General features: G+C 44.6%; 1 protein-coding gene across 1 annotated transcript; it reads left to right on the forward strand.

The window, feature by feature from the left end:
* The first annotated feature begins 5,834 nt into the window (after window positions 1-5,834).
* Window positions 5,835-19,771, forward strand: LOC147707508 (heterogeneous nuclear ribonucleoprotein L-like). Its single transcript, XM_086925653.1, has 2 exons — window positions 5,835-6,732; window positions 18,557-19,771. The coding sequence occupies exons 1-2, from the start codon at window positions 5,835-5,837 to the stop codon at window positions 19,666-19,668; spliced, it is 2,010 nt and encodes a 669-aa protein (XP_086781779.1). The 3' UTR covers window positions 19,669-19,771.
* Window positions 19,772-21,677: the final 1,906 nt, after the last annotated feature.

The following is a 21,677-nucleotide window of genomic DNA, read 5'->3' on the forward strand; positions in this document are numbered from 1 at the left end:
ACCATGCCAACGTCTTTACATGGTACACTTTTACGTTTTTCCTGGCTCTGCCGAGCTAGGCCCTGATTTCTGTCTCCGAGCCCTTTCTGCCTTCTGCCTCTGAAAGCTGCAGCATGGACACGTATCCCTGACCTCTGCCTTACTTCCTGCCAAGCGAAGCGGTGCCTGGCTCAACCTGGCCTGCCTGCCAAAACCGTATTTTGCCTTCAAGTTATCTGTTCAGCCTCCTCGAAAATACATTCCTGTCTAGTGATTTAGGTAAACACCTCCCCGGCTGCAGAGCAAAGAGCAAGCCTTCCTGCCTCCATGCAAGTAATTTACAGTTCCCGTTGCCATAGTAGGCCCATGGCCCTGCTCGTAGACACGTAGACACATATGCACGCACTAGCATTCAGTATAGAATGGCCTCTGCCCGAGAGACCTTTTACTCCAGATAATACATCCTCCAAACATAAGATACCAGATATGTTATAGGTCCAGGTCGTTCTGACATCCCAGACTTCTGTCTCCTCTACTAGTGTTAAAGTTCTCCCCAGTTACCACATCTATGTCACGTCATGCTAGCTGCGCGCGCATCCGCACTTACTGCTGATTCTGCAACTTTCTTTATGTACCCACCCACATGTGACGATTCTTGTGACGTCCCTCTGACATGTACAGTGCACGCCTTCGTGTACGCCCATTTTCACGCCTCCTATTACGCACATGTGTTCTTATCTCGCTCTTTTTCACCTGTTACGCCTACTGTATTGGATTCAATTATGTTACTTTACTATATATAATGTGAAATGTTAATAAAACGTTGACTGTCCCTTCCTGAGCCCTAGTGGTGACGGAACATGATCTCCAACCTCGAGGTTTTTCTAATAAACCCCGTAAAACTCAGATACCACGGACTCTGCCTCTCATTTTTATGAGCTGTCTTGTAATGATAATTATACGGAAAAACTGACCAGGTAATTTTATTTACCACATAATTTGGCGCCCGAATAGGGACCCCTCCCCCACCCCACGCGCCGGCGATGCGTCGCAGGCCTTGCCCCCTGCCACAGCCGTGACGGACACCTATGCGCATCTGCAGGTTTTCCTGTATCTCCCTCAGGCCTATGGAGGTGACTGAGACTGCGGTCGACATCCAGACGAGGCGGTGAGGAGTGTGGAGGATCCCGACCAGAGCCCAGCCGAGAGTAGCAGTGTCCGAGGTATCCAGAGGCCCACCTGTTCTGATGTGACGAGGCGCATGCGTAGTAGCAGTACCAGTAGACGTCCAGTCCAGTCCGAGGCCTTCAAGTTCAAGTTCAAGTATTGCTCCCGGTGAGTACCGTTGCTAGGGACGCATCTAGACGGGTGCATTAGTTTGTGTCCGGTCAAGACAGGTCTGGGTACACAGTCCTGGTCCGTACGTGTTCACTTAGGTGAGCGCGGTATGACGTGTCTCTTTATGGGACCGGTCTGTACTGTTTAGCAGTGCATCTAGTAATTCAGTAATTCAGTGATTCAGTGATTCAGTGATTCAAGCCTTCTAGCATTATTCTCACGTGATTCTAAGTATTGTGTTTTATGTACTAGACAGTATCTATTCGAAATGTTTTAATGTGTTTCATGTCGTGATATGAATGACTGTTTGCCTTTCATTGCCGTGTTTATTGTGTTTGAGTCAAAGTAAAGATGCCGTTATTTTCGAAATTGCGTCAGATAGGAACTAGGAAAGGGATACTCGAAGAAGCAGTGCCTGTCCCACCTAGGGACACTCCAGGATATTTTATGTACCACAAGCACGGCTTAGACGCTGTGTTGTATTTAGATTTGTGGGTGGACTACACCAAGCATTTAGAAGAGCAGTTTAGATGGCCTGTCTCAGGGACATGGGATGCCGAGTGCATCATGAGAGTAGAAGAAGCATTATGGAAAAAGAAAGCCAGACAGTCCCAGAAAGATGCCATAGAATTGTGGCATAAAGAATCGCATAGAAGAACAGAAAAAGAATTCAGAAAAGCAGAGAGAAGTAGAGAAGAATCCGAGAAAGCCAAAGAAAAAGAGTTACTAGAAGAAGGAGAACAGGTCAGATCAGAACAATTAGACCGTAAAAGAAATGCACTCATTACAGGCATGTATCCAGTTGTTGCCGAGGGCCCGCCTAAGGCCAACCCGGAAGTATCCAGTAACTTGCCACCACCATTGATTCCGACTAAAGTACATCACCATAAGACCGCAGCAGATATTTTCCATTCTTCCTATTTAGATGATGTAGCTCCCGCATATACCAACGTACCCGTACAACCTGCTAATAACAATCCGCCACAGCTTATTCCTGCTGATCGATTACCACAAGCCACGACCCCTCCACGTCAGCATTTTCCCGCACCTGGTATCACTTCCCCTACTGTTCCCCCTACTAATCCTTTTTCGACAGATGAGCCCAAGGTTCAACCCCGCTACAGCCAGGTTATGCCCATGCCTCTGCCTCAGGAGGTGCAACAGGATGTCCCTATCACACCCCGCCACAAGTACAGCGACTGACAATGAGAGAATTAGCTACACTGCGTACCCCGAAAGCGACCCCAGCCGAAACGCTTAAACAATATCTTACAGATTGTAGATATGATTCAGTACCTGGCAAGACAGGACTCATGATGTTAGCCTCGTTACGTTTAAGACGTGTTGCAGATTTTTTGGTTACCCTACCAGGAATGCCCGAACAATTAGATAGGATATATCATTTTATTCAAACAGGAGAAGGCCCTGAATGTGTTCGTGAAGCCATGGCATATCAGAAAGTTTTTAAGCCTTACTCCAGAAGAACAGCGATTAGCTGGTATATACATGACTCAACATCTCATCACCCAGTATGAAAACCAACAGTCTGATCCAGGTCCCCTGTATAATCTATTACAAGACTTACTCCTGAGAAGGTGGAGAGGCCTAGGTTCCGATTTAATTGATATCATTTTAGAACAACGTCACAAATATAGTACGTTCCTGACTCCACGTCTTGTTTCAGTTCCACCCCCAGTTAGACAGCCATATCACCTAGATAGACAGAATCCTTTAGGAGAAGTACATCCAATCCGGAAGCCAGATAATACGCTGGAACGTGTTTTTGTATACACCCCTTTGACTAAAATGGAATTATTGGAAATGAAGAAAATAGTACCTTGTCACGATAAAGACCCTGCAGGATTCCACCGTGAATTGAAAGATATGTTACTTATGGGCGATTACACATATTCAGACATCCTTAAGATGTTAAAAGTATTATTGCCAGCAGGGATTTATGAAAAACTGAAAGAGAAGGATTGGGAGGTGGGAGATAAAAAGATTAATTGGACCGAATTAGAAGATGAAGATAAAGGATGTACCCCAGGTTTAGGTCTTGGGGATAAAACCAAAGCATTACCAGGATTGTTAGTACAGGTTTTGCCTAGATTATTGACAGTTAAAAAGGAAGATTGGGATGCAATTTCAGCCTGCAAACAGAAACCAGACGAAGACACTAGTGATTTTTATTCTAGATTCGAGAACTGTTTTATTATTAACAGTGGCCTAAAAACAAGTAGCGAGTCATTCCCACATCTTTTCGTAACCAAATTAGTTGAGAATTCCTTACCCCAGGTTAAGAACAGAGTATTGAAAGTGGAAAGTACATGGCAAGCTAATACGCCTTCCCAAATGTTACAAATGTTACAGTATCACCAGAATAGAATCAGAGAGGAACACGATCATGAACGCCGTGCTACCCTGCTTTAGCGGTAACAGGCAAACTTTATCATGCACATATCACTTTAAGAGCACTGCCGCTCCCATGTTTTGTTGTGTATTTAAGACCCTTGTTGATTTCTAACAACGTCATGTGATCAAGCCTCGTTTGAGGTGAAACGCGTTATGGCCGATGGCTGGTGGAATCACTGAATAAATCACCGAAATTCAGCACCAAATCTGGGCTCACTCTCTCGTTATTTTCTTCTACATGTAGAAAAATGGAATAGCGTTTTCTTCATCTAATGGTACCAAGGAGCGTTCGTGGTACGAGTGGAAGCCCCTCCCCGAGCTCTTTGAGTTCTTTGGGCGTGTTGCAGCAGGAAGCTGGAATTCCGTCACCCGGAATTGAATCTTTACTCCGGTAGGAGGAAGCTGCCCGAGCCCCTGCAAGAAAGCAAAAGCATCTACCCAGGTTGAAGGAGTCGCAGTGTACCCGGCGAAGCGCAAGAGGAGCCGTCGACAGCCGAGCCCAGGTAGGACAGCTGTTCGAATTTGCAGTGGGGAGTGTGCCAAACGGTAGCGCCAAGAACTTTCAAAAGCGCGCTTTTCCGTTTGTTTTCTTTCGGTGTTTAATTGAACAATACACCACAACGAGCCATTATGTCCGCCGACGTTTTGAAACGCAGGGAGGAGGATGCAGGCCACATGTTTGTGGAGAATCCTGAGGGCACAACAACGCCGTCAACTGCAACTGGGGGTGCTGCGGGGGGCACCGATGGCACGAACATTAAAGACACTTTTCGTAAATTGGAGCGACTGATGAAAAAGGAACAGTCGAAGTGGTGGGAGCATACTTCCCTCACAAAATATTTAGATGTCAAACGTGTCCCACGGGGGTTGAGAAGTACTCTAGCCCCAAGCTATGAAAATCCGGACCCAGCAATGCTGGCCGAGTGGGCGGACACCAACTTGGAATACTCTGCACGTTTGATGGCAATATTGGCGAAATACGTTGATAGCGACAGAAAAAAGCTACAGATGGAAATTGAGACAGTTGAGGCTGATTTGCTAACAATTGGAGTAACGGAGCAAACTAAAAAACTACGGGAGGAAATGATGATGAGGCTGGCCAAGGAAGAGGAAATAATCAAAAAAAGGAAAGCCTTCAAATTTGAGAGGGATAGGCTGGACTACTATGTAGAGAAAGACAGTGTAGCAAAACTCTAAGGGCGTAAATAATCCCTAAATCAAAATCCAAACAGAATAATAGACCCTCAAAAACAATCAATGGAGTATGTACTATACTCCAAGGTTCTTTTTAAATGTGAACAATGAATTAAATAAGTAAATGAATTTTGCACAAAGGATAAAAACAACAAACAAAATATACTAAAATCAAAAATAAATAAATTGAAGAATTTTTGTATAAATTTCCGTTTCAGCACACATTTATTTGATTGTTTTTGAGGGTCTATTATTCTGTTTGGATTTTGATTTAGGGATTATTTACGCCCTTAGAGTTTTGCTACACTGTCTTTCTCTACATAGTTTACCTTCCCTACGAGTAGCTAACTGTATACATTGTAGGGGCCCCCTTTTTCTCATAGGCTGGACTACTTACACGGCCAAATTTTCACGTTTGCACGGCGTTTTGACAATATAAAAGCACAAGTGGGCAAAAACAACCCCAAGGCAAGGCAAGAGGCAACTGCATCTGCCTCATCCACTGACCTGAGTTCAGCGGCAGACAGCGACTCCGATAACGAGCAAAGGAGGAGAAAAAACCTGCAAGAGGGGTTTACAAAACTATCGCCGGCACAAGAGGTAAACTGCCTCTGCGAGAGCCGTCGAGACACTCTCAGATCAAAATCGAAAGTAAACCCCCAACAAAACGCCAGAGGGCAAACTACAAACGCCTCCAACGCCGGAAATGCAGCGAGAGGAAACTCGGCGGGAGGAAAGAGGGGCAATCGGGGAAAAGGGGGGAATTGGAACAGGTTCCAGACCCAACCCTCCACGTCAACACAACAATCATAAATTTGACGGATATTACCCTGGATGAAAAAGAAAAACAAATTTTAAGCTTAGGTTTGTCCTACTGCCCACCCAGCAACATAAACTATGCAAATACCAGAATGGATACTTTCCGCTTTATTAGAAAGCTTAAATTAAGCAAATACCACCGTACACACCCGTACAAGCAAAGCAACATTTCGGTGGCAGCCAGCCCTACACTCCTTTCGGCTGAAGCGGATGTATCTTTCAATGAGATATGGGACTTGCAGCAAGAGGGGCGGTCGATTACACAATCCCAAGCAACGGGAAGGGAAGGCATTGAAACTCCAATATCTACGCCTTTCAAGAAAAAATCAACCTTTTTCCCTATTATGACCCACGACAATATTGACCTCTACCAAGACCTCATCATAAAAGATCTGAAAGAACTGTATACAGCCACAAACAAGAAACACGTCATTTTGAGTCGACAGAACCAACGCTACAATAGCCTTGTGAAGAGACTAAAGGCGGATAAAAACATTATTGTAAAGCAGGCAGACAAAGGAGGGAATATCGTCCTGTGGCATCGGGACGACTACATAAAAGAAGCGGAGACACAGTTAAGTGATTTGAACTGCTACAGAAAAAGTAACCTCATTGCAATCAAAGCGGCCTGGTCCAATCTTAATGCCAAACTTGTAGCTTGGAAAAGTGCAGGACTAATCTCCAATGACGAGTTCAAATTCCTCCAAAAAGACTGTCCAGTTATTCCCACCCTGTACTTATTGCCGAAAGTTCATAAAAATGTATGCACACCACCAGGCAGACCAATCCTTTCGGCGATAAATAGCGCAACTGAGAACATTTCTAAATACATAGATTTCTTTCTGAAAGAATGGGTTTTTACATTACCATCGTACGTTAAAGATACCACTGACTTTATCTGCAAGCTAAATAACCTGGTTTGGGAAGACGACTACATCTTAATGACTCTGGATGTTACTGCCCTATATACCTCCATCCGACACCGCGATGGTATCAAGGCAGCAGAATTTTACCTATCCAAACGCTCAGATCACTGCTCCAACCACAACCGCATGCTCTTGGATATGCTGAAACTCTGCTTAGAACAGAATTATTTTCTTTTCAATGGACAGGCATACCAGCAGATTAGAGGGGTCGCAATGGGGGCCTGCTTCTCCCCTAGTTTTGCATGCCTCCATATGGGGCTTTGGGAGGAGCGGGTGTTAATGGGCACATATGGGGACATTATGACATCACATGTACCATTGTATTTGCGTTACATTGACGACCTCTTTGTGATTTGGAAGGGTGACAAATCGGATGCTGAGCGTTTTATAGAACAATTGAATGTTAATTCATATAATCTGAATTTTACCTCTCATATAGATGAAACAACAGTAAATTTTCTTGATGTTCAGATATATGTAGATAACCACAGAATACAAACCAGGCTACATAGGAAAGATACAGCTGGCAACACAGTGCTTCACGCCACCAGTCAGCATCCCCGTCACTTAATTAACAGCATCCCCTACGGGGAGATGCTTAGAATGAGAAGAATCTGCAGTACGGAATCTGACTTTAAAGTAGCGCAACAGGAGTGCAAGAAACGTTTTCTTGAAAGGGGCTATAGTGAGGCAACTCTTGAAATAGCCATTAGAAAAACTAACTCTATATCCAGAGAGGTGGCACTAACACCTAGGAACCAAGACCCCACTGAGAATTCTAGCAACACTCATGTAAATTCAAGAGTTATCGTTCCATACTGTCAGCAGTATTCTGCTATTAAGAAGATCTTTACAAAACATTGGAACTTGATAAGGGGGGACCCCATAATTGGGAGTGACGTCTCACTTACACCGGAGATCACCTTTAGAAAATCTCCTTCAATGGAGAATGCGTTAACCAGCAACACTCTAGAGCCCGTAATCTCTGGCACATGGGAAGCTTTGAGTACAGGTTTTAGAAAATGCGCCTTCTGCAAAGCGTGTAAAGTGGTATAAATAAAACCCATTACACCAGTCCTTTCAGAGAAAATCCCATCCAAATTACGGAAAGACTCACATGCAAGATGGAATTTGTCGTTTATGTGCTGCAATGTCCTTGCAACTTATGTTATGTGGGCAGTACCCGCCCAGCAGCACATAAACGGATCCTACAACACATCAGAGCGATAATAAGTAAGGATCAGACATATCCGGTTGCACGCCACTTTGAGGCCGTGCACAACAGTGACACCAGTAAATTACAATATTATCTAGTGGACACTGTCATGCCACTAAAACGAGGGGGCGATAGGGAGGGCAGACTACGCTTGCTAGAGACAAGATACATCCTCGAAATGAATACCAAGAACCCTAATGGTCTGAATGACCGAGAGGATCTTTACACCTGTCTCAAAGACTTATAAGACGCCCTCACACATAATTTATGTAGGATCTAATATGTATTGCTGATGTACCTTGGACCTGATTTTTCTTTTCTTTTCCTGTTTTTTGGTGACCCCCTTGTGTATTGCCAGTTGCAGGAGGCCTTCAAATACTAAAGTAAATGTAACTGTATGATTGTCACTCAGATACATTATATCATTCTGTCACATTTTGTGAAACTTTCCCTCCGGATATCCTGAAAATTCCTCCGTTCTTTTCTGTGAAACATTTACTTCTATTCTTCTTTTTTTCATATTTTATTTTAAATTTTATGCAACACGAGCACTTTATATTGATTGTCTTATATTTTGTCGAGTTCACAGCTGCTTACAAGGGCCTTACACTTGATTAGTAAGGTTGTGCCTCTGGGTAATAAGTTGTATACTAATATGAACAGAGGCGTATGAAAGACAGTAAAATGAAAGTATTAGTTGCCCAGTCTGTTCCAGCAGATGGTCAGAAGAGGGGTAACATGCAGAACACACAGACTAGTCATCCTACAGGTCCCGTTAAAGGAAATTGCAATTATTGCAAACAGCCAGGTCATTTTATTAGTGATTGTGCCGTTCTGAAACATAATATTGCTACAGGCATAACGAAAGAAAGACCACGCCAGCCTAGGCCAGAACATGTTCAACAGAATATTCAACAGAATCCGCAACCTGCTCCACAGCATGTTCAGCAACAGACCGTAGCGGTACCACAGCCCCAGCCCATTGCCGCAACACAACACGTTACACAGCAGATGTACCAGTATGCACAGTCAGAGTATCCAGATTACCAACAGTATTCATGAAACAGCCTAGAGAGGGAAGTGGGTTTGCCTCTCATCGAGATTCCTGTAGATCAAGACGGTCCTTATGTACATAGTCAGGTATTAGGAAAAGACAGAAAGTTTTTGATTGACATACATAAACAAAAAGACAGGGTGAATTTGCTACTGTGATCTGCACATCAGTGTTGTATTTGTCCCATGGTATTCATTTGTCCAGTCATGCAGAGATACTCAATTTGGGAGTGCCCAACTGATAGGATGCTTATTCACCCTTAAGCAATTTCCGTCACGATACTCTACCCACAACGAGTGTAGTAGAATTTCATGAACCATAAATAGAGACAATTTAACCAGTGCACATCCCTACTCGTAACTTTTATCCAATTGTATTTCAATCCAATCAATTCAGTACTTCAATTCTTTTCCAGTCCACACAAGTATTTTGAAAGACTTCCTGCTAGACGAACGCGGAAGAGAGACGCCTTGCTGAGACGCGACCGGTTTCGCTATGGCGATGGAACTTATCATGGCTCCTGCAGTCCTTTATTAAATTACAGACCACTGAGTGACAAATGAATAGAGAAGTACAAGAATCTAAAAGAACAATTTCACACTCATTATCATAGGCTTTTAAGGACCAATGACAAAGGATTTTTACGGTTTTTATTGAGTTATATGAAAATACGCCACTCACCATACTATTTTTCTGTGCCTTGAAAAAGCCCGTGGAGGGCGAAACGCGCGTCGGCTGTGACGATGTGGCAAGAAAATAATCAATAAATAAGAACTTTGAGAACCAATGGACTCTGTACTATCAAAATACTTGTGTGGACTGGAAAAGAATTGAAGTACTGAATTGATTGGATTGAAATACAATTGGATAAAAGTTACGAGTAGGGATGTGCACTGGTTAAATTGTCTAAGTTTTTGATTGACACAGGGGCAAGCAGGACTACCATTAGTCATGACGAGGTTCCAGGGGCACCCCTCTCAGGCTCACAGAATGTTTCCCTTGGATTTTCAGGAAAGCCTATTGTTAATGAAGTATCGAAACCAGTTCCCCTTGCAGTTGGTTCATTGTCCCGTACTACAGATTTATTGCTTACGAAGTCATGTCCAGAAAACTTGTTAGGTATTAAAACACTGAAAGCTCTAGGAGCTGTAATATGTTGTTCTCCGGAAGGAGTGAGATTGTTTTTACGTGACTTCAAGGGTCACTATGTGTTGAGAGATTTTGATCCCCGTTTACAGAATGTACCACAGCATTTATGGGCACAAGGCCCGACTGATGTAGGTTGTATGCATATCACACCATATTGTGTCACACTCAAGCCAGGAGTTGTTCTGCCCAGAATTCGCCAATACAAATTGCCACCCGAGGCTGTAGCAGCCTTATTGAAAATCATTGACGAACTCATTGCTCACGGAGTGGTTGTAGAAACTGACTCCAATATCTGTAATTCTCCCATCATTCCGATTCTCAAACGTACTGATCCGAATGAACCTCCTGTATATCGTCTAGTGATTGACCTTAGAGAACTTAACAAATGTATCATATCTCAGTTCCCAGTGGTCCCAGATATTTCATCCCTATTGACTGCTATTGATTCCGAAGCGGTGTTCTTCACTGTAATTGATCTTAAGAATGCCTTCTTTAGTGTTCCCATTGATCCGGAAAGCCAGTACCTTTTCGGATTCAGTTTAAATGGCCGAAGCTTTAAATTTGCACGTGCACCTCAAGGGTTCACGGAAAGCCCGAGTATTTATAGCCAAGCACTGAAAAGACAACTTGACAGTATCCACATGCCTGCTAACACTGCCCTACTTCAGTATGTCGATGATCTATTGATCACCGCTCGAAGTGAACAAGAATGTGAACAAGCATCTCTGACAGTCCTATTTTTCCTGGCCGACAAGGGACACAAAGTGTCTCCTTCGAAGCTGCAATTCTGTGTTCAGCAAGTTGTGTACCTTGGCCACTTGCTGTCCAAGAGGGGGAGACAGCTTACACCTGACCGCATCCAGTTGATTGTACATATGCCACAACCCAAGACACAAAAGGAGGTACGGGCCTTTATAGGCCTCACCTCTTACTGTAGACAATGGATCCCTCAGTACGCATATCTAGCCAAGCCACTTATACAGTTGACAACCCAGGAGGCAGCGACATCGACTGTCCTCCCTTGGACTCAGGAACATACACAAGCTTTTGACGACCTGAAGAAAGCCCTATGTCAAGCACCTGTTCTAGCGACACCATGTTACAGCAAGCCTTTTTCACTTTTTGTCACAGAGCGCGAAGGTACTGCATTGTCAGTACTCACCCAAGATCAAGCAGGTTCACACAAGCCATGTGCTTATTTTTCTAGTACATTAGACCCAGTAGCCCAGGCTCTGCCTGCATGCTTGAAATCTGTAGCAGCAACAGCTCTAGCAATCAGACAAAGTGATTCCATAGTATTGGGACACCAATTGACAGTACAGGTTCCACATTCCGTGGAAGTTCTTTTAAACCGTACACAGACTCAGCACTTGACTATAGCACGACTGACAGGGTATGAATTGACGTTATTCCAGCCACACATAGAAATCAGACGCTGCAACACACTGAATTCTGCTACACTTTTACCATTAAGCACAATAGACCCTTTGGCACATGACTGTGTGGAAGTCATTAACACTATGACGAAGCCCAGACAAGATCTGACAGATATCGCATTACCAGATCCGGACCTGACACTTTATGTGGATGGTTCATGTATGAGAACCAGTACAGGAGAGTTAGTGGCCGCATATGCAGTGACCACTGAAACCGAGGTCATAGAAACACATCGTATTGACACCCTGTCTGCCCAAGCAGCAGAGCTCATCGCTCTGACCCAAGCCTGTATTCGAGCCAAGAACAAGAAAGTTAACATATACACAAATTCCCGTTATGCATTCGGAGTTGTACACGACTTCGGAGTCCTGTGGCAAGAGAGAGGTTTTTTAACTTCCCACGGTGCCAAGATACAGCACGGTCCCCTCATTCAAGCTCTGTTAGAAGCAATACATTTGCCTACAGCCATAGCCATCATGAAGTGTAAGGCACATACGAAAGTCACAGACACCATTTCCAAGGGTAACGACTTGGCAGATCGAACAGCCAAACATACAGCACAGACTCATACTCATACGACTGATATGACAAAGACAGTAGTTCCAACACATTGCATGACAGTTAGGGATCCCGCCCTAGATGTAATTGACATACAGACACATGCTACCCCAGACGAAATCAAGAAATGGACAGAACTAGGAGGGATCCAGACAGAACAGGGATGGATGACGAAGGGAAAATCCACTTGGTTTCTCCCCGACTCTATGGTTCAAGTTATCATTAACACAGCACATAGTCCTGCACATTTAGGAGAAAAAGCTATGTTAGACAGTATTCAAAACCTTTGGTTCAATAAGCATTTACGAGCAGCAGCAAAACAGAAAGTGCGTACTTGCATGATCTGTTGTCAGTTCAACCCAGGCAAAGGCATTCCCGTAGAGCAAGGTGGATTTCATCCTCCTGATCACCCTTTTGAAGTCCTTCAGATGGATTATATCCAGATGGACCGTTGTCGAGGATTCAAATATGTCCTCGTAGTTGTATGTGCACTTTCCCGATGGACAGAAGCATATCCAGTCCCAGATTACACTGCCGTGACCACTGCCAAGCAGTTGGTTCGCAAATTTTTCCCGAGGTTTGGTTTGCCTCGTGTCGTGTATTCAGATAACGGACAGCCATTCTCGTCCGAGCTCATGAAGCAAGTTTCCCTTTTGTTAGGATATCAGTGGAAGTTCCACTGTGTTCGGCATCCCGAAGCAGCTGGATTAGTCGAGAGACACAATCAGACTCTGAAAACACGTCTTGCCAAGGTCTGTGCAGAAAAAGGAGTAGACTGGATAGTAGCTCTTCCAGTTGCCCTCTTCTATATGCGAATGGTAGCACATTCTAGAACAGGGCTATCCCCGTATGAGGTGGTTTTGGCCGGCCACCGAATATGTGGGGGACGCCTCTGCCTCGTAGATTAACCGATGTTGACAGTAATATGCTGACAGATTACCTTGCTTCCTTGATGTCTGCACTACAATCATGTCGTTCACAGGTCGCAGCAGCCTTCCCAGACAACACCGAGGTGAAGCCACACAAGATCGTCCCTGGTGACTTCGTGTACGTCCGTAATTTTGAAAGATCAAGCCCCCTGGAGCCCCGTTGGAAGGAGCCCAAGATTGTTCTGATGACAACGAGGACTGCTGTAAAACTAGAAGGAAGAAAAAATTGGCTCCACTCGAGCCACGTCAAAAAGTGCTATGGACTTCCGCCAAAAACTGATTCCCAGGGCTTTCACATTCCAGAGACTGATACTAAACTCCCCCTGGTAGAGAAAACTCCGTCCCAGGAGTACAAATTAAAGTTGAGGTCTAGTAAGTCAGACAGTTTAATTGTTTAAGTCCCCCCTGGGTGAAGCGGTTAGACGGGTTCCTGACATGTACAAGCTAGACCCCCATAATGAGAGAGATAGACAGGAGATCAAGAAACAGAAATATTGCAAGAATTTGCGAAGCAGATGTATCATTACTTTACTTATCATGTTCTTTCTGAGTCTTACGATTATATGCCTAAGCTATATGTTACATGTATATTTTCCTATACAAGCACACTCTTCTTTCAATGACACTGCAGACCACACCTTTAGTGATCTGCCCCCGCACGAACTTTCTTACCGACTTGCACTGCGTAACAATTCTTTCATCCGTATGTTACATCATTCTCACCAGACCAGCAATGCTACTAATTGCTGGATATGTGGCCGACTCCCTCCCTACCAGAAAATGACGGGAGCCTTGCCTCTTTTTCCTTATCCGTTTACACATAATGGATCATGTGGTGCATGGTTTACATTAATGTCCTCGTTAGACAGTAAGTCCGATGTTTCCCAAGGTAATTGGATATGGGGAGACCTGAACACAGTTATGAATAAGGCATGTTTCCCTGACAAGGAGGGTCTTCCTCAAATGACAGGTACTGATCTAGAAAACGAAGTATATGGGTTAGGTAATTTTACACTTAACCTCATGATTTTGAATGTCCAGTCCGAAACTAGTTCAAACTCACCTTCAATTACAGTCTTGCCAGTGAAAGGTGACCTATGCGTTAGAAAGAATGGTTCAGTACATTTAGGACACAGCGATTGTAATACAGTTATTGAATTCAGTGATAAAGGCAAGTCTACATTCAAAGCTTCCCGACATTCCTATTTCATTTGTGGCCATACAGCTTACATACGTTTACCTCCAGACTGGGATGGTACTTGTTATATTGCATTCCTATTGCCACCTATTTTTTTAGCCCCACCTGATTACCATAGAAATTCCCATCTCATTCATGTTAGACCCAAGAGAGATCTCCCAATTGTCGATTACACTGAAACAACATGGGAACAATACACAGATTTCAATAAAGGATTCTTTCCCTATTTAGGAACTGTCTCAAACAGTAAACTGATACGTAGATTGACCAGAACCCTTGAAGCTGTAGTGAACGAAACTACTTTTGCCCTAGGTAACTTAACAGAGGAGCAGTCTGCTATGAGACTTGTCGTTCTTCAAAATCGTCTCGTCCTTGACGTCATCCTGGCAGATAGGGGCGGGGCTTGTAGAGTCATCGGATCCAGTTGTTGTGTTTACATTCCAAATAATGCACCGTCAGTATACAGAGCCATAACTCGGCTCCACAAGATTGCTAGTCAGATACACCAGAATCCAGGCACCTGGACCTGGTCCGGTTGGCTCTGGAGCGTGTTGTCCGCCTGGGGATGGAAAGTCCTATCCTTCCTTGGAATAGCCCTACTCATAGTATTCAGTTGTTGCCTATGTCTCCAATGTGGGCCAGCGATTTGCGGCTTGTGTGCTGTTAATGTTAATGTTAATGTTAATGTTAATGTTAAGCTACATTTGTAAAGCGCACTGACACCGGAGGTTTCCTGGCGCTGAGATTGAAAATGGGGCAGGAGAAAGGGCTAGTGAGAGTTTGAAAAGAGCCAGGTCTTTAAGCCTTTTCTGAAGCTCAGCAAGGTGTCAGAGGTTTTAATGTGTAGGGGGATGGAGTTCCACAGCTTGGGTGCCAGGGAGCTGAATCTCCGGCCACCCAATTTTTTTAGCTTGAACACTGGGGAGGTGAGAAGATGAAGGTGAGCAGAGCGGAGATTGCGGGTCGGGCGGTGGGGATTGATGAGGGATTTCAGGAAGGTCGGGCATTTGGTATGCTGTGCTTTGTAGGTTATGCATCCGATCTTGAAGGCGGCCCTTTGCTCAATGGGAAGCCAGTGCAGCTTGGCCAGGAGAGGTCTAGCAGATTGCCATTTAGGGACTTTACAAATAAGCCTAGCAGCCTGGTTCTGCACCATCTGGAGGCGGTGGAGCAGGGACCTGGAGAGGCCCCAGTAAAGGGCGTTGGAAAAGTCGAGGCGGGAAAGAACGAGGGAGATGACAATTTGCACCAAGGCCTCGTGAGAGAGCAGATGAGAAATTTTCCGGATTTTGCGAAGCTGGAACATACTAGCAGAGATAATGGCTCCGACATGAGTTTTCAGGGAGAGATCTTTATCAATGGTGACACCCAGACTTTTTACTGAACTCGATGGAGTAGGGGCAGTGCCCAGTTCAGCTGGCCAGAATTGGGGTCCCCAGTGGGCAGAGCTAGAACAAGGCAGGAGGAGTTCTGTTTTTTCCGGATTTAGTTTTAGTTGATTAGACATCATCCATTGTTGCTACATCATGTATTCCCCGTCCAAGTCCACGTTCTCGTGCTCGAATGAAAAAAGATGAGCAAATGATGTTATATGAACAGATAGATGGACTCATGAAAATAGATATATCCTGAAGGGTCCGTAGGGGAGAAGGAGGGAATGAGGTAATTGAAATTTTTATGGTCAAGTTTGTCCCCTATCGTGTACCCCAACGTCTCCATGTGCGTGCTTAAAGTACATGTAATTTCCCTCCATGACCGAATATGAAGACGCAAATACATTTGCGTCCAACGTTAACATGTCCTCTTTCAGATCCTCCATGAATGGATCGATAATTCAGTTCCTAACCATACCATGCCAACGTCTTTACATGGTACACTTTTACGTTTTTCCTGGCTCTGCCGAGCTAGGCCCTGATTTCTGTCTCCGAGCCCTTTCTGCCTTCTGCCTCTGAAAGCTGCAGCATGGACACGTATCCCTGACCTCTGCCTTACTTCCTGCCAAGCGAAGCGGAGCCTGGCTCAACCTGGCCTGCCTGCCAAAACCGTATTTTGCCTTCAAGTTATCTGTTCAGCCTCCTCGAAAATACATTCCTGTCTAGTGATTTAGGTAAACACCTCCCCGGCTGCAGAGCAAAGAGTAAGCCTTCCTGCCTCCATGCAAGTAATTTACAGTTCCCGTTGCCATAGTAGGCCCATGGCCCTGCACGTAGACACGTAGACACATATGCACGCACTAGCATTCAGTATAGAATAGCCTCTGCCCGAGAGACCTTTTACTCCAGATAATACATCCTCCAAACATAAGATACGAGATATGTTATAGGTCCAGGTCGTTCTGACATCCCAGACTTCTGTCTCTACTAGTGTTAAAGTTCTCCCCAGTTACCACATCTATGTCACGTCATGCTAGCTGCGCGCGCATCCGCACTTACTGCTGATTCTGCAACTTTCTTTATGTACCCACCCACATGTGACGATTCTTGTGACGTCCCTCTGACATGTACAGTGCACGCCTTCGTGTACGCCTATTTTCACGCCTCCTATTACGCACATGTGTTCTTATCTCGCTCTTTTTCACCTGTTACGCCTACTGTATTGGATTCAATTATGTTACTTTACTATATATAATGTGAAATGTTAATAAAACGTTGACTGTCGCTTCCCGAACCCTAGTGGTGACGGAACATGATCTCCAACCTCGAGGTTTTTCTAATAAACCCCGTAAAACTCAGATACCACGGACTCTGCCTCTCATTTTTATGAGCTGTCTTGTAATGATAATTATACGGAAAAACTGACCAGGTAATTTTATTTACCACAAAGCTTGAAAAGACCTATTTCAAAAATAGGTAGGTTTTTCCGACACCACCATTTTCCGGAAACGTCAGTGAAGGGGTTATGGATTGAATGATATACTACTCGAGTGTCATGATTTAAGGCCAACAACGTAAGGGCGCCATGTAGCGGGAATTCCGTTCTCCTACAGAACTGTGCATAGAGACCTGGAACCTCAGTGAATTAGGATGGCCCAAAACTCACCTCAGTACCCGAAATCCCCTTACCGAGCTAGCTACAGTGTCTCATTGGTCATAACAAACTCCCAATGCTTGGACAGACCAGAACATGAACTTAGATTACCTCAGGTATCGTGGAAAACATGAACACTCTTTCGTTATATAATCATTACAAACCAGAACGTGGAGTAAAAAAGGACACGTGCATGTTTGAAATATTTATTTACCAATGCATGGTTCTCAAACGCAGTATCTTGTACAATACTAGCAAACAAATTATAATCAACAAAGTTATCAGCATAATTATCAGTCCATAAAAGGCGAATGGTGACAGCATACTAAGATGCTGAAATGAATAGAAATTTACAACGTCTAATTCACACCCTCCCTATTTAGCATAGTATTTTATATCTATGAAGGTCTCATTTGGGTTTTAGCAGGGCGGGCCCATACCTCAAAATCTCAGTGGCAGGAGGATCACATCATCTTCCACCAGCTCTCTGCATGCGAAGCACATCAAGTGTGTTTTTGTGCGTTCAGCACAACAATATAAAACTCGCCTAGAGCCCGATTTTGGCAGCAGCACGTATGTTATGTCTATAGGGGTGCGAAGATCAGACCTTACAACAACACTGGGTTAAGTTATCCGTGTAGCCTTCAGCACTCGCTGTGCAGACAGAGTGCAGAACAAAACTGATATCAGAGCAATAACATATTATTTCTCTAGTAAATCACGAAGCTCTTCTGGGTTGAAAGCTAAAACAACATTCCACCATTGCCTGTATTCCATTTCTCTTGAATGTGACAATACGCATCACTTTTGCAACAGGATTGCAGACCGTGTACAAAACGTCCACTGTAATTGGATAGAGGGGATTTTGAATGGATAAAAGTAAAACTTTGTTGCCCCCTGAAGGGTCGTCTGCATTTGCAGGACGGGTAATCCGTTTGCTTGTAGAAAAGTTAAAGTAGGCTTGTTGTCCTGCTATAAATATGGCTTCAGTTGCAGCAAAGTTAACACACGCCTGAGAAGATTCTGTGCTTTCAAATTCCACGAGAGCCTGACGTTTGAATGGCATCATCATCACGTAGCTTATTGTTCCAAATTTCTGTAGTGCCTCCATCAGGTCAGCCTCGACAACAGATTCACAGAGTCCTCTCACATGAACCACAGGCGAAACTGAGACTTTGTGATGGACTCCACCTCCGTCCCGGTGGTTCCGCCGTTCTTCGTCCTCGTGCGTAACGAAGGCCGCCTGCTCGCCGTCTTCATCGGTCTTGAGCCGCTTGGGCTGGGTCTCGTAGACCTCCCCCTCATAGGTGTCCTCCTCAGTCAGCTGTTCATCTGGTTCTTCGAGCATTCTTGGAGCCCAAAAAGCCAAAGCAGCTCTGAATGGAGCAGATATATATGCCGGGTGCTGTACTCTGAAAATTGAATATGCAAGGCCGACTCGTCTCAATGTCATCAAGAATGATTCTGAAAGTTGGGACTACACTAAGCCTTTCGTGAGTCAACCAGGACCAGATAGAGGCAAAGGCCGACAAAGACCGGCTATTCTGGGAGACCATCCTGCATCATTTGGGTCATCCCATGGAGGACCAGCATCTACCCATGGCTCAAACTATGGCTCCTCATACGGCTCATATGGTGGCTCATATGGCTCGTCATATGGGTATGATGGATTTGGATCACAACATGCTCCATTGTTACCTTTACCAAATCGACACAAAATGGGATCTCGTGACACTCCAGAGTTGGTATCCTACCCATTACCTCAGTCTTCCTCTTCTTACATGTATCGACCTCATCCTTCTGGTTCAGTTGCTATGGTCGGTGGTCTACTTCCACCAAAGATGAACTGTGCCAGGACTTTCAACCTTTTTTGCTTGTATGGAAACATTGAAAAGATAAAATTCATGAAGTCCATTCCAGGCACTGCGCTGATAGAAATGGGTGACGAGTATGCTGTTGAAAGGGCAATTACACACCTCAATAACCTTAAATTATTTGGCACAAGATTAAACGTATGTGTGTCCAAGCAGCATTCTGTGGTTCCAAGTCAGGTGTTCGAGCTTGAGGATGGTTCTAGCAGTTACAAAGATTTCTCGATGAGCAAGAACAATAGATTTACAAGCGCTGGCCAGGCTTCCAAGAATATTATTCAGCCACCATCATGTGTATTGCATTATTATAACGTGCCGCTGTCTACGGATGAAGACACTTTCCGAAAGCTATGTGAAGAACATGAAGTTCCGATTTTTATCAAATGCAAGGTGTTTGACGCTAAACCTACTGCTAAAACACTCTCTGGTCTATTAGAATGGGAATCCAAGACAGAAGCAGTCGAAGCACTAACTATACTGAACCATACTCAGATAAGAGTTGCAAATGGATCAAACCCTTACACCTTGAAGCTGTGCTTTTCTACATCATCTCATCTATAAAGACAGAAGCAAAGCAATCAATTGTCCTGTTTCACAATCCCCCATGATTTTACAGGGGTATACAGTATTGAAACAAATATTGCCTTCTCAATTTTTTTTTTTTTTAACTAAACTGAAGTGTTGAGAAAAGCGAACCAATTTTTATTTGCCTCGCCCAGCCCAAGTTTGTTGGATTGCTGCCATGTGCTTTTGTGAATTCCATTGTAGAATAACATGCAGAAGCTTGCCCTTTTTACCATGCTCATGTTTGCTTTAAATATTTGTTCTTCTTATTTTAAGAACCTGAGAAATCTTCCCTGGTAAGCAAAATGGTGTAAGCGGATCATTGTGAAATGTTTTAGATATTTTCAGTATTTAAATAATGCTGCAAATAAAAATGTTGAACACTTAAAAAAAAAAAAAGAAAGCTAAAACAACAATTATGTGTTGTGTGCAAAAGTGAAGCAAGAATGAAAACGGTGTGCAAACATTTAATAAACTCATGCTAACTTAACACAGTATGTAGAAAAGAAGTAGCTATATGACAGTGGAGAGCATCTCTAGTATCTGTGATAGCTTTAACCTCTTCGCCGCTAATGACAAGGGTAACTCGTCATGGACTTTCCATTGATTTCAATGGAAAACAAATGAGCACAAGAATAATGCCTTAGCAGCCAAGTGGTTAAGGATTTGGTCTACTTGCTGGTGCATCAGCCCTCCTTGGTGCAGTGCTACCTCATCTTGTTTTCCTTGTGCACTTGAGTGTTCCACCACCTCCGGGTGTGGTCCCCCCTTCTTCCCTGCAGTTTACCCATTGCTAGTGTCGTTGGTGGTTCAGCACCAGTGTAGCCTCACACATGTGTATATCCAGTGCCAGTCCAGGGCCACTCCCAGTAAAAGCTCTCTTCAGGCTTCTACCGCTCTCGTCACTCCTCCTAGGCGTCCAGCCACCAGGGTGACTTCTCACCTGCTCCTAGCCGTTTGCAGCTCCCCCTACCAGTTTAATCGCCAGGCGTCTGCCAGCACTTGAAGTCCTGGCTCAAATCCTCTGCTCCCGCGTACGCAAGCCGCTCTCCCGCGGAGTGAACTGCAAGCAGGGGTACAACTATGTCCCAGGGCTCACGTGCAACTATTGCTTGCCGCTCCAATTTCACTTATGACTTCTAGCACATCATTGCTCTATCTTCTCCTCCATGGTGTAGCCACAAGTAGTATACCCCAGTAATTGACACACCAATAACTAGAGCCACCACTCCACTCTTGCGGTAGCAATCCGCCGCCACTATACCTCCAATGCAGCAATACAGTAGTATCCCAACCCCTCCTTGGACCACAGCAATGGGGTCTCCATAGGGAAGAGTCACCGCAGGGCCCCGTCGAACCAGGCTGGGCACATCAGTCTGGTGTGGGGTGAGAGAGGGTAGCAATCAAGTCTGCATGCATCTGCGAGGGAAGAGGGCAGAAAGTGGGTCCCAGTCATCGTGAGGGTCTAAGTTCCACCCCGTCCCCTCACCTTAAAACCTGAGGTCGCTGTAAACATCTTCGAGCTCACTGCAGGGGGTTCCAAAGTGCTAGGCCAATCCAGCCATCCTCATTATAGGGAAAGTAGTATGGGTCCAGATAGACAATCATTGGTTGCAGAGCACGGGGCAGGTCTCCGTCTTCAGGCACCTCAGCTCCTTGAAGCTCAACCACATCAACGGTAATGTCTCTGCTCTGCACATAATCACCAAGGAGGGGGCACAGGGGGGTCGCTGAGTTCTTCAGGGAGGCCAATGGACGATATGTGTCAGCGTTGGTGGCACGAAGAGTCTGCCTAGAAATAGAAGGCTCTGGCAAATCGCAGGTGGCACTAAAAGTGCAAAAGCGCATCACCAACCTCCCCACCATCCGTCTTGAAGCATACCAGCATAAACGCACACAGGAGTGTGCTCACAAGGCAATTGGGGTCCAAATATAATCACACTGAGATGCAAATGATTGTTCCTTTTTCGCCATCTCGGGCGATCCCAGATGGTACCTAGATACAG

The sequence above is a fragment of the Lissotriton vulgaris genome, chromosome 6 (genome assembly GCF_964263255.1).
Source record: "Lissotriton vulgaris chromosome 6, aLisVul1.2, whole genome shotgun sequence".
NCBI classification, from domain to species: Eukaryota; Metazoa; Chordata; class Amphibia; order Caudata; family Salamandridae; genus Lissotriton; species Lissotriton vulgaris.